This window comes from Falco cherrug, chromosome 8 (genome assembly GCF_023634085.1).
Source record: "Falco cherrug isolate bFalChe1 chromosome 8, bFalChe1.pri, whole genome shotgun sequence".
Classification (NCBI taxonomy): domain Eukaryota; kingdom Metazoa; phylum Chordata; class Aves; order Falconiformes; family Falconidae; genus Falco; species Falco cherrug.
The window spans coordinates 28,296,610-28,310,328 of record NC_073704.1 but is presented as its reverse complement, the minus strand read 5'-3'; the positions used below and the strand labels follow the sequence as shown (position 1 = coordinate 28,310,328).

The 13,719-nt window shown below is 41.5% G+C and overlaps 1 protein-coding gene across 2 annotated transcripts in view; it reads left to right on the top strand.

Annotated features, from left to right (window-relative positions):
- The window catches only part of CNTNAP5 (contactin associated protein family member 5), a 296,748-nt gene that overhangs the window by 262,707 nt on the left and 20,322 nt on the right, over positions 1-13,719 (top strand). For both annotated transcript variants that reach the window (XR_003559721.2, XM_027804376.2), the window contains exons 20-21: positions 8,147-8,277; positions 9,592-9,676. Coding sequence is in view for 1 of the 2 variants with exons in the window: in XM_027804376.2 (XP_027660177.1) it covers positions 8,147-8,277; positions 9,592-9,676 (216 nt within the window). In the remaining variant the exon portion in view is untranslated. The remainder of the gene's footprint in view (positions 1-8,146; positions 8,278-9,591; positions 9,677-13,719) is intronic.

Genomic DNA, 13,719 nt, shown 5'->3' with positions numbered 1-13,719 from the left:
GTATGATGCATTTGAAGGTGAAGTAGTGAAAGTATATGTATATAAGCACATATTTTGCTGCAGAAAAATTCATCATAATGCTACCATTATATGGTTCTTGTACTAGGATTGTTACTAAGCAAATGTTTCATCCTTCCTCTAATTTTTCCATTAGATGACTTAAGAACATAAGTCAGTTCTTTGTATGCCAATGGTTATGGCTTTTTATGAAACTCAAAGATTTCCCTTGAGAGTTTGCTATAATCAGGAGGGGATCACTGATTAAAGGATCCAACTTCTCCAGTGACAGAGCTGACATAACCTATGAAACAGGCTGTGCTTAGATGGACTTACTGGTCAGAGGAGCAGAACATTTCCCAGAGATTTGTGACCAGCCAGGCAGTGTCTGTAAAGCTCAACACAAACAAGGATCATTAACCTCAGAAAACCATTAACCCACAAATTCTGTGATGTCTTTATTACGAGTCAAGAACAAAAAGGAGGTTTGAGAAGAGAAGCGTATGATTATTCTTCTCTAGTTTTATTTAAAACAGTATTGCTAGCTCTTCTCTTCCACAGACATCATGTAGTGTTCAAATTGATTGCTTTTTTTTTTTCTGTTCAGTCTGCTTTTTCCATGTTCTTATTCTGAACATTATGGTTATTTGTTAGGTCAGTGTGAAACAAGTCCTTGCTTGAACAGGTATTTGTACTGCCAAAACCCAAACAGGAACAGTTGAAAGATATTAGGAAAAGAATGGAATCTATGAGCCAGGATCTCGGTGAGGGCAGGTTAGTATGAATTCCTCGGGGTATCACAACAGAGGATCTCAGTCTTTTCTGCCTGCAAGCTGTTCACACAGTTAGTGAAGATGCATAATTTGCAAAGCCAGGTTGAACTTTTGGGATAAAATTCATAGGATGATACTCTTTATTTCATTCACTGGCTAAAGAATAAAAACTCTTCCTGCCAGCCTGGCTGCTACACTACTCTTAAATGAAAAGTACAGTGTGAGATGAAAGCCAGGTAAGATTCTTCCACATACAAAGGTGAGTAAACCATAGGGCCTACTGAATGTAGCCTACCATGAGTAGGCTAATGGTATCCAGTGTGTGTTAAAAGACAGGGGGAGAGATCTGAGCAGCAGACTGAAGAGTATCATACAGATAGCTTTTGTTAATTAAGGGTCTTGAGGTGACTTTCAAAATTCCACAAAATGTGTAAAAAAGGTACAGATTAAAATTTACCAGAATAAATCTCACCATCAGAAAGCAAGTAATTTCAGGGAGATTTAACTGCATCTGATGCCCTCAGCTCCTTCCTTCATCTTCCCCCTTCGGGGGGAAAAAAGATAATTAATGTAGCATCACTTTGTAAAAGAAACAGCAATCAGTTCCTTCACCAGAAAGAAGTAACTAGGAATAAAGCAATAATGATAATGACTAATATTTTTTAAAATCACTGAAACCCAGAGGTTTTATGTAATTTTCCAAAGGATGCTGACATTCATCTATTTCACCAACAGATAAACTGTGACACAATGAAGGAAGACAATTTGTCAGCTGTCATCAAGCTGGTAGATCCCAAATTGTGGCAGGGCTCTGTCCATCACCTGCAGGGTACACAAATACACCAGCGTGTATGCTTACCCATAAGCTAAACTGGAGAGACAGTGTTTAGTATTGTCCCACATCCATGAGTTAGTTCTATTCCCGTTTTAGGCCCAGCCACTTCGGCATGGACGTGGGCTGTTTTGTTTAGATGAGTTTCCCTTTAAAATCGCTGGAATAAGCCCTGTCTTTAAGCCACTCGGTATGTGCATGGTAGCTCTATGACTTTGGTCCTCTGGGTCATCTTTTAGACTTGCAACATTTTCTAGCTTTGGAGCAAGAAGCATCTGCCAGTTCCTTTTTAATTGCTGGTCAGCCTATGTTAAGCCAACTGGCTGCTGGTGGGAATGAGATGTCTACGAATGTTAAACACATTTGTCAGTCATGCGGGAGCTGGCTACACTTGTTGATGTTTAAGTGACATTCTCAATCTGGCTCCAGCTGACTAGCAGGACTGTAAAGTTAACTGAGGTTATGTGCTTCCAGATAGGCTCCTTTAGGGCCTTTTGGGGGTGTGGGTTTTTTCCAAGTTGAAGAAATGCAACATAAAAGTGGGTTTTGTTAGTACAGAATGGCCTGCATGTAATTCTTAAGTCCTGAATGTCTCAAGCATTAGAGTGGGAGGCATTCAAATTGGGGGGATTGACTTTTTTTTTAAACCCTATTAAACAGTGTCACCTAAGCAAATGCAATAGCTGAGTAATCATATCAGCAAACATGTTCAACAGCTTCACCTTTTTGTTTTCTCCATGCAAAACAAATAGCAAGAGTCACCTCTGAAAAATGTGCAAGTACTTCCTTAGTTAAACACCACTGAACACTGGAGAGATGGGCCCTGTTCATTCAAATCACCAGCGGCACTTCCACTGAAGAGTAAATTTACTGAGTAAATATCCCTGGGGAGAAGCTGCTAATTAAGGAGCAGGTTTCTTAGCCAGCTGCTCCTAACCGAGGAAACGGAGATTCATTTTTATGTATCTAGGCTATGAAGAGGGACAGTGTCACGCTGAAGCTGTGCAAGTTGCCAGAGAGGTATTTTGTGGTAGAGATGACTGAAAACTGTCATGTGCTGTTCTGCAATCAGGAATGAGAAAACATTTCCACTATATGAGCTTAAAATTACTTTCTGGGATATTTTTTTTTTCTCATAATAGCAACATCAGTAGCCTCACTGATATATTCCATCCTTTTTTTAATTGATGCCTTCCTTAATTATTTTCCCTTTTAGCTATAGCCCAGGTGAGTGTTGAGGGTGGATGCAGTGGTGTAGTTAACACCTTACAGTCTGATGACGGTGATTGCTGGTTTGTGACAGCTGTAAGATGTTCTGTTGTTTCTAAACTCCTTTGTTTCTTCGTGCCTCTGAGGCAATGGGAAATCCACAGGTAGTCCAAGGCCCTTTTCCTGATGCAGTGTTCTGTTATTTTATATGTACACATTTCTTCCAAATCAGAGTTGTCAGCTGCCCTGATTTAAATTATCTTTCCTATTGTTATGTGGTCGTGATAAAGTTGTATGTTTTATGTGTGCCACTCACATGTGCTCCCTGAATGAATCTCAGCTTCTCTGAGCAGTGCAAAGTGTCTTGCCAGCTGGTCCAGCCAGTTTAAGTCATTAGAAAGTGCTGCTGAAGTTGGTGGAGGTGTTTGGTTCAGTCTGGGCTCATTTAAAACCAGCTTCTGTAAATGAAGGTCCTGCAGAGAAGTGTCAGACTCCAAGGACATATTCCCTTGCTTGCTGTTTGGTTCTTGAAGACTAAATGACACCAGACTTGTGGTCCTGGTGACATGTGACAAGAACCTTGCTTATGCATGATGGATTTACAGACCAAGTTCCTGGTATCCAAGTTTTTTGTTTTCTGCAGAGCTGCTTTAACCTTTTTGCCAAATACCTAGTGCTGGGTGAGATCTTTCAAGCCAGGAAGTCTTTTTCTGAGCTAGAGCACTCTCTGTAATATTTTCCCATGCTCCCTTTTCCAGCTGGTGATTTAAAAATTGCTATTTTATTTTCAACACAAGCTTTGACAGTCCAGAATGAATGTAAAGTTAGTGGGCTTAGGCCACAAAGCCACCAGATGTTTCTGACATTCCACTCAGGCACTGCTGTAGACACAGGCAAAAGAAAGACAGCCCTCCTGTTGATGTGTTCAGTCAGAAAAGGGTCTGGACATAGAACATGCAACATCATGGCCAAGGTGTTTCTCATGCTGTTGAGTTTAAGAATATATTTTTGGTCCTAAGGCTGAACATTTTGAAACCTCTAACTAGTTTAATGTCCTTGTTACCACTATACTTAAGAGCTGCTACCTCATCTTTCTTGTCCTCGGCAAAAAGACAGAAGCAGTTTGAGAACACCATGCTGTTCCTGTAGCTGCCTGGAAGCTGGTTTTGCTGATGCTGGTCATTAGTGTACTCCTAGCAAGTACTAACCCTGGCCTCCATCGCCACTGAAAGAGTGTCTCTGGAGTGTTTTGTTTCAGGAAATTATCCCCAACCTAGTCACCAGCATGGGATGGCATAAATACTGCCCTTCGGTCCGTTTCCCAGAACTTCCCTCTGCACAAGGGGAACCTCTGTTAAAATGTAGCTGTTGACCCCAGTAGAGAGACGTGGTTCAGCCCTAAGTCATGGACTATAGTACTGCAGGTTACACACCAAAGACCACAGTAATGTAGCAAGCCAGCTTTGATATTGGTAGTGGTCTCATCACAGTAGCACAGCAGCCCGTGTGGACTCATTTCGCCCAGAAGTGGTGAAAAGAGGCCACGCTGCACTGTGTGACACTGTGGCTATAGTGTGCCTGCTCCCCTCTTGGGCTGTTCTGGAGCCAGCACAGCATATCTGCATGCTGATCTGCAGTCTGCAGAATTTGAAGCTGAAAGGGATGACTATAATAATCAAGTGTGAATCTACTCTTACCTAACACTGCTGAGGTAATATGCACAAAATTATGCTGGTAAAGTTTTCCAGCCTAAGGCCAAAAGCATGATACCTCTTTCTTTCCTTCCCTCCCTCTTTTATGTGCTTAATAGAAATTACCTTCAGCAATTCCACATACATTAGAGAAGGAAGAAAACACAACAGGTAGTGCATTGCTTGAGCATTATGGCACTCCAGGTGTGCATGCTCAGACACGGGGAGCTGAAAAGAGGATGACAGGCATGACTGCAACAAGTCTACCAGAAATTACACTGCTCATGATTAGCGAGAATCCCTATTGTGAGGCAAAAATGATGCAAAATCGAAAGACTAGAGAGCTGGGAGAATAGAGCTGGTTGATGCACATATTTTTATTTGCAGTTAGTGATGCTGGGCTGATGTAGATAGAGAAAGTCAGTGGACCAGATAATGAAAATCCAAAGGATAAAAAAAATTCTTAATAATAATCTTAATTAATAATCCATTTATTTTGCCTGTCAAGTAGCAAAATGGCAATGTAATCTGCTGTACTCTGAAAACAGAAGAAGTTTTGGTACTGAATGCTATCCAAAATCTGCTCTCAGCTATGGTGGTGCAAATTCAAAAACACCTCTGGAGAGATGAGCTCATGTTCTTCTGGTTAATATTAATGTAAATCTCCCCCTTGCAAAATGCCAACTTTAATTCAATAGTTTTGAAGAGTAGCCATCCAAAAAAAGTTGCCATTGGAATTTAAAGCAATTTGGTAAAATCAGATGCTATTTACTGATCTCTTCAAAACATTTAAAGTAAAATCGTACCACTAGAAAAAAGTAAGATCTGTTCTTAATGGATGTCAAGGACTTCCTCCATTGACTCCCAAAAAATGTTAAGGATAGTTTCTGGTTTAAAATCAGTGCACCTCTCATGAAGTCAATGGGTAGATCCCTGCTCGCAGCACCTGAGAGCCTAGATAGATTGCATATCTTGCTGGCTCTCTGAACACAAACGTGCTGGTTGCTACATTGATCACCTGAATATAGCAGTACTATTTATATACTGGTGTGTTCATAGCATTTGAAAAGAGTTGAGAAAGTTTTTTTGCATTTACAAACTAAGCAACTAGTACAAGGTCACAAGCGAAATCTGGGCCCTCTTCCATTTTTTGCATTGCTTCCCTTTCAAAGGCTCCAGGTAAGAGGCAGCATACAAAATACTTCTGCTGGGACGTGATTTAGTTTGGACCAATCTGTTACACTATCACATCTTAGTTTCAGCTTCTTCTGTGTGATCTTCTGTTTCTCAGCTGCCGTGTGCAGGGTCAGGCAAGTTTTCCATTTTTTATCAACTCTCCCACTGCCCTAACAAACAAGTCTGAAGAAGGTCCCATAGCTTCCTTGTGTATGGACTTCTTTTCTCAGGTCTTTCTAAAGTGGTTTATAAAATGTTTTACATTGTTATTCCCTGTTGATGTATCTTTCATTGAAAATGAGATTGTGGTGTCATTTTGGACCTTAAATGTGACATTGATGGTGATGGACAGTAGCTCTTTGTCCTGGCTATGCATTGAGGGGATGGGAGCTTTGCAATATGATTCAGGGCAGCTGAATCAGGACCTATAATATCACACTGAATAATTTAGCAGTTGTTACTGACCTTGATCTTTTCACAAATTCTCCTCTAACATCCATGACTACGTGTGAAAAAGTAAATGCCTTTTATCTCCTTTTTTTTGATTTTTCACTTTAAAAGCTCACCTGATCCAGCCGCCCTCTCTAGTCAGCTAAAAAGCCTTCATCCCAGTAGTTCATTATTATTTTCCCCTTCATTTTTGGAAGCTGTTTCTATCCTCCAAAGCTCAGAAAGCAGCAGTGCTCACCTGGGATATACTGAATGTTACATAAAGTGCAGCTCTTAGGAGCCCGAGAAGCCAAACATGCTGGTGAGGGAAAAGGAGGGATGATCTTAAACTGGACTCTGGGTCCAGCTGGAAGGACTATCAACTTCACTGTGAGTTGTGTAGAGGTGGCAAAATTCCCCTGCTGCAGGAAATTTGCACCTTATTCTAAGCTCGCTATTAAGTGGTTTTACAGTAGCTTGCAGGACAACAGAGCTGACCTTACTGAGGCAGGACTTGGAAGACTGAAGGGAGCAGATGCATCCACGCTATGTAGTGATGGAGAACTGCCCCATGTCCTCTCTCACTAACTCTGGACCTGCGAGCAGTCTTCCAGCATTAATACAGCTGAATACAGGAGCCAGGCAGGACTGCCCATTCGCCTTGTTGAACAGCCAGACTGCTTCTGGGGTCAGAGGTGCCTCTGAATAACGTGTCAGCGCACCACGCACATGCAGCAGCTTGTGCAGGTGTACCATGGGCTTTTCTGACATGGCGCTGCATCATGATGTGCACGCAAGTGTTGCTTCTGCAAACACTGAAACTGGTCCTAGAGCTAAAACAGTGTGAACACATCCTTAGTGACAGTCAGGCAGTCCCTGCTGTTCAGCACAGGAAACATTTGCCTGCAGCCTTCTACAGAACGTAGTCATACTTGGAATGGTTTGAACTCGCGCTAACAGAAGAGCTGAAATGGAAAGGGACAAAAGGCTTTTTTGTGATGATTTTCAGAACAGGAAATAAATGAAGGACCCTTTGCTCAAGGTTGTGGTGTTGTCAGTGTTCTTTTTCTCCTTGGAGACAGTAACTAAGTAGCCCCTGAAAGCTTTTTAACTCTATGGTACCACTGTTCCCTGTATTTTGGTTGCTGATTCATAAAAAGAGCTTGAAAAGTTCAGAGATTTTTTTTTCTCCCTGCTACTTAATTCCCAGAAAAGTAAGCTTGAAAGCATTTTATCAGAATTGGTTCTTTTAAATTATATATATGTGTGCATATGCATTTTTATCCCTGTAGTCATTTGTGAAAGGATTAAAATTCATATTGGATTCCTTGTTTTCTTGTGCATTTGATTTGTTATGGTAATGTTATTTATCAGAAGTCACAATGCTATTTTGATACAAAGACTGAAAGAGAAGTTTGGCATTCATTTTTATATGAATTATATTTATTTCCTCAAATATGTTAGAACACCAAAGTAAAAATATTTTTTACGTATAATCATTTACAATATATCTTTGCTTGTATTGCCTATAAATTATAATGAGTCTGGGCCTTTAACTGTTTGAAATTAAGTAGTAATTCTCACAGTTGTCACTGTCTTCTGCATTGTCTGTTGCATCTTGATGAAAAGGAGTAGTAAGATCCACCAATATTAGTTTAATAGAACAGTGTAAGACCTGCATGCCCTCTGGTGGAAGCGATCCTTAGCCGACTAGTGTAGATCAGCTTTTGTGGCAGTGCTAAATGCCTGACCTGCAGACAGACACACTCTCCTTTGATATAGTTAGTTACTCAATTAAATTATGGTCTCCATAGCAGACTTTGTTAGCTAGTAGGAAGGAAAACTCTTCTAGTGCATTTTTTTTTCACACTTCATTACAGTTTGAACTTTTTCATTTCTCTTCAACCTCTTTCTTGACTTTTTAGCCTTCTTACTCCACTGTAATAAAAAGAAAACGAGTTATATATTGTGTAAAGGTATTGAACAGTATCTCATTATTGACACAGGTTTTATACGTAGGATTTTGCTCTGCTTTTAAGGAAGTTTACAGGTCCGATACAAGCTGAGTAAGGATGGGCTCCTCATTTTCACCATTGACTCTGGAAATTTTGCCAACCGAGAGATGCACCATTTGAAGATTAACAGAGAAGGCAGAGAGCTCACCATTCAGGTATGCCATGGCTTATGTTGGGTGTTAAATAATACTTCACGCAACAAAGAGACCCACTAATTTCAATACCTGATTGTCACCTGAGGCAAAGGTTTCACATTGGTCTGGTGCAACTAAAGCTGGTCCAGCAGCTGGTCCAGGGCTGCAGCTAAAACCAAAGCTCCACCCAGACCAGCTTCAAAGCGTGCCCAGCTGTGTTGTTTTCCACTGAGTGATCCTTCCTTTGTCTCTGACAATCAGTGAATTAGGAAACACCGCTGGCCAGAAGTTCTTCTGGACCACTGGCATGGTTCTGGAGCTTAGGCCTGCCTGTGTGAGCTATAGTCCCAGAGGAAGCACACAGTATGGATCATTAAAAAGCTGTCAAAGAGAGAAAAACAGCTGGGGAATGAGCACCTGGGAATGTAATTTCATTTAGGGGTATGTGCCCCGAGTGAGAACATGACCCCAGCTGCCTTATCCTCTCACAGAGAAGGAAAAGCTGAGGGAGCGCAGGGTGCAGCCACCATGTGCGTGACGATACCCTGTCCCTTTGCTAGAAGCAAGCCATGCTGACTGTGACAGCCTCACGAGAGACAAGCACCCTCCTCTGTCTTGTTTCCCTGCCTCGCCTATTTTTCCAAGGCAGGGAGAAGAGGACCATCTTACTGCTCCTTTTGAGGCTAATTATAGCAGTTCATATTACAAAACAAATCGCTAGATCTGGACAGCAGCCATTTAACAGGGAAGGGTGGCAGAATCTACAGAGAAGCCATGTGTTAAGGAATAGAGTGAGGAGACAGAAACACAGGGAGCGTCACAGTTTTTCTTTACAGTTTCCATGTCTCAGTGGTAAAATGCTAACACAGTAGGCACGCAACTAGGGTGGGTAGGCCTGATTATCTAGGAAGGAGGCTTATGCTAAAAGCCAGGGTTTTCCTCAAGTACCACTCATCTATTGTCTGCTGCACTGTGTTTTTCTTCTATGCAGAACTAATTCTTCACAATACAGTTCTAGAGAGGCCTCCTTCGAGTGTATTCTGAAGTGACTAGACATGGATTTCGGGAAGCAGGGGGGGTTCAGTGTCAAATATTTTAAGCTTTTCTGCAAGGGAAGTTTCTTCGAAGCCCTTTATATGACTATTCTGGTTTATCTTGCAGCTTCTCATGATAAAATCAAAGCACATTCACTTTGCTATCTTTAGAAACTGAATCACACTTGGGGGCAGAATTAACTGATTTGCAGCTGAGAGCCTTCCAGAAGTTTGCAGTACAGAGAGATCTAGGGGTGTCTGCATGCTGTTGTAATGAACTAATTTTATTGACCTCTTCCAGGTTGACCAAGTTCTCAAACTCAAACACAACTTTTCTGAGATTGATTTTAAGGCCATTAAATCACTCACACTGGGCAAGGTCACAGGTAGGTTTTACTGAAAATATTCCCGATTCATCAGTTGTTATAGTACTGGAGTTAACCTGTGCTGTGTGTTGGATTTTTAGTAAGATTGGGGTTTTGTTTGACTGGTTTAGCGGGAAAAGCTGGCCTGAGCATCCTGGTACTCCTGTTGGTATATCTCATCAATGCAAAAATTTGGCAGCTTTACTTGTTTGCACTGATAGCAATATTAACTTCTGCTATTGCTCCCTCCAGTAAAGTGATTCATACTGCCCATGTGGCTGCACAGGGTGGCTTCTTGGCTAATGATATTATTTTGCTGACTACAGCTTGCTCCTCTCAAACCATCCCTGTTTCCTAACAATAAGAACAGCACTGTGAGCCTTCATCCTTTCTATCCTTTTTTTCACTCCCAGTCCTTTTCCATTTGAGTTCTACAAGGAATATTTATATTACATCTAGCACCAAGGCCACAGTTCTGCATATTCTATGCACGGAACTTCTTGATTTTTACCCCTCCACACTACAAAGCCATTACAGGACCAGAAAAACTCTACCTGAAATTTTGAAAGTAGAACTCCTCTATTTTGCTGTCAGATACGTTATATTACTTTATGTAAGAGTATTCTTTATTCCCAGTAACATTCTAAAAGCTTCCTTGGTTATAGGTATTTTAGTCGTTTGTTAGAATTGGACCTCCATATCAAGCCTGACATCTGTTTCACTATTACAATTTCATATGTTTTATCAGTAGCACCCAAGGTCTACAGGACTGGTAGTCGGACAGGAATTGTAGACATCCTCTAGTGTCTACTTGTGTGATATAATTGTATATACAGATATTAGTGCATTCTGCATCATGTTTTTCTAAGTAAATTAAGGGCAGGAACTGATTTTCCCCTTAATTATATTTAATGTTTGTTCAGAATGCAGCAGTCTTCCAAGACTTTATGAACAGGTCTGGAGACCTGACACTTTTCAACCCAAGTCAGAGCTAAGCTAAAAATCTCATTTTGTCAACAGTCAGTTATAGTGCCCAAAATCTAAAACAGGGGTCCTCAAACTTTTTAACCAGGGGGTCGGCTTGCGGATGAAGTGGCAGGCAGTCATCTGCGGCTGCTTGGTTTCTCCCCCAACCCCCAGCGGGGGGGGGTCTGTAAATACCGGGGGCCAGATTGAGGACCCTGGGGGGCCGTATCCGGCCTGCGGGCTGTAGTTTGAGGACCTCTGATCTAAAAGAATATTGTTCATCATGGCTTCTACTTAAAGCTCCAGCTATAGATACCAAACCAATAAGCCAAGGTTTTTCTAACCAGCAAGATGGAACATAGAAAGACCTTCAAACATGTAGTCAGCAAACTGATCAGGTGCAGCTCAGCATCATGGAGATAAAGTAGATTTGGTCACAAAAATCTGATTAACTTTACAACTACAATGTTATTGCAAAGCCAAAAAAGCTCGGATGTATCTCCAGAAGTCTGACGTTCAGTTCCACTGAACATCATGGACTTGTCTCCAGACAGCTTTTAATGGATATATCCCTCTGTTTTTTCTCTCTTGCCTCAAAGTGTATTGGGATTTTGTTTCAGTAATAATAATAATAATACCAGTAGTTCATGTTCTGTAATGACACTAACACCATAAACTTGGCCATCCAGGTTGCAGGTGATCTTATTGATGTACCAGGAATCACACAATGCATCCTCGTAAGTCACTTTAATTCCAGCCTAGTCCTAATTTGGCTTCTTCTTCATATGTTAAGTGAATTTCTGCAGACTTTTTCCTTTATGTCAGGATTTAATTTTCCAAGTTTTATCCTAGAGCTGCAGCTGTTCTGAGTAGAGTCCTTGTGCTCCCACAGAACCACAAATCCCCCTGAGTCTTCTCTCCATGATGAACAGTCCCAGCTCTATCAAGCCTCTCCTCATATGAAAGGTGCTCCAGTCCCTTAATTATCTTTGCAGCTCTTCACTGGACTCACTCCAGTAAGTCCATGCCTGTCTTCTGCTGAGAAGCCCAGAACTGGACCCAGCAGTCCAGCGGTGTTTCACTCACGCAGAGTAGGGGGTAAGGGTCACTTTGTCTGCTGGCAGTGCTCTTCCCAATGCAACCCTTGATACCAGGTTGTCGTTGACTGCCTTTGCTGCAAGGACACATTTCTGGCTTATGTTCAGCTTGCTGTCCACCAGGACCCCCATGTCTTTCTCAGCAAAGCTGCTTTCCAGCTGGTCAGCCCCAAACAGTGTCAGTGAATGGGGTTATTAACCTAAGTGCAGATCTTTGCATTTACTTTGTTCAACTTCATGAGGTTCCTGTTTCCCAATTTCTCCAGCCTGCCAATGTCTCTCTGAATGGTGGCACAATCATCTGGTCTACCAACTGCTCTCCCCAGTTTTGTATCATCTCCGAACTTACCCAGGTTTTGCACTGCCCCATACTGGCAAAAAAAACCCCACCAAACCCAAATCCATACAGCTACAAACCAAGAGTATTGCCTTTTTGTATTAAAAGGAGAGCTGGGCCTTGTCATCTTAGGAACGTAGAACTTAGATAAATATGTCCATATAGAATTTATATTATTATATAAATAAAATTTCAACTATACTATCTTTTAATAATGACTCACCAGAAGGTGAATACTGGTGACCTAAACCAATATCCTGCAAGTTCTTCCTTGTCATTGTTCACCCCCTCAGCAAAGCATAGTCTTCCAGAGGTATGTGATGTTTTGAAATAGTCCTAGACTTCCTGTAGTGTTTGGTTTGGATGCCGCTAGGATTTAGGTACCTAAAGGCATTCGTTAGGAACATTTCAGTGTCCGCTGAGATAGAACCATATAAAAAAATGTTCTTCGTGTCCTACATACACATGCTATAGTCTTCTGAAAAACTGTCTCTCTTCTGCTTCCCTGTCACATCACTACTCATTTGCCTGCTCTAACGGCCTGATCCTGGCTGCTTAACCAGATGATTATACCACCTCCTTTCTTGACTACACCATTCATTTCCCACTGGCTGATAAATCTCCAAGAGAGCTTCCAGCAAGACATCATAAAAGCTTGAAACCTCTTCCTCACCAGATTTTCTTATGATAATCATTGTAACACAGCTGGAACTTTCGAAAAGTGCACTTTTCTACAGTCACCAGTTTTCAAATAATAGTGCTTCCCGCCTCCTACCCCTCCCCCCCAGCCCCATTACACTTTTTTATTTTTGGTCAGAAGCTACTTAAACACTGATACTTCTTCCTGCTTTTCAAATCTGCTGTATTTTCCAATGGCTGCCCTATACCCAACTCTGAATTCCAGGGAAAAAAAACCTCCATTTAAGGCAGAGGAGGCTTACCTGGAATTCAAAACACAGGGACGCACACTCTGCTACAGACTGCTTGAATGACCTTGGGCAAGCCATTTATGTGCAGATATAAAGGTAAGCAGGCATTTTATTCCCCCTGGAACCAGTCTGAGCTTTACTATCTCTGTTCTCTATCAGTAAAGCATGGATAATAGAGCTTCCCTACATCAGAGGGGTGCTAGGAGGATAAAAGCATTAAAGGCTGTGAGCTGTTGAGATCCACAGTAATGGGGCCATATAGCTGCCTTAGAAAGATCAATCTAAATATAAGTGTGGCTTTGAAGACAAGGGAGTAAAAAGAAGCAGCATTCAAGTAACCAACAGACATTTGTTGGATTCATCCTCACAGCAGCCAACAGTAATAGAAAACTATTATTATCCTGTAGTTTGTTGTCATTTTTACTTCACAAATGTAGAGGCAAGACACAAAAGGACCTGTCCAAAGCTCATCAGTATCAATGGGAATTTTTCCATGGACTTTAGTGAGTACTGGATTCAGGCCCCAAGTGGGTGATAGAGTTTATGGCAAAGCCTCAGTGAAATCTTAACCAGAGTCCCAGTTCATTTACTTTAAGTACTCCTTGAAGAGATCGTACTGCTGTATTTAGCCACATGAGCTCTATTGGCTATCTGACCTAGCTGTGAAGCTGGCTGTACTTTGAGCAAGGGATTGAACTCCATAACCTTCAGAGGTGTCTTTCAACTTAAATTATT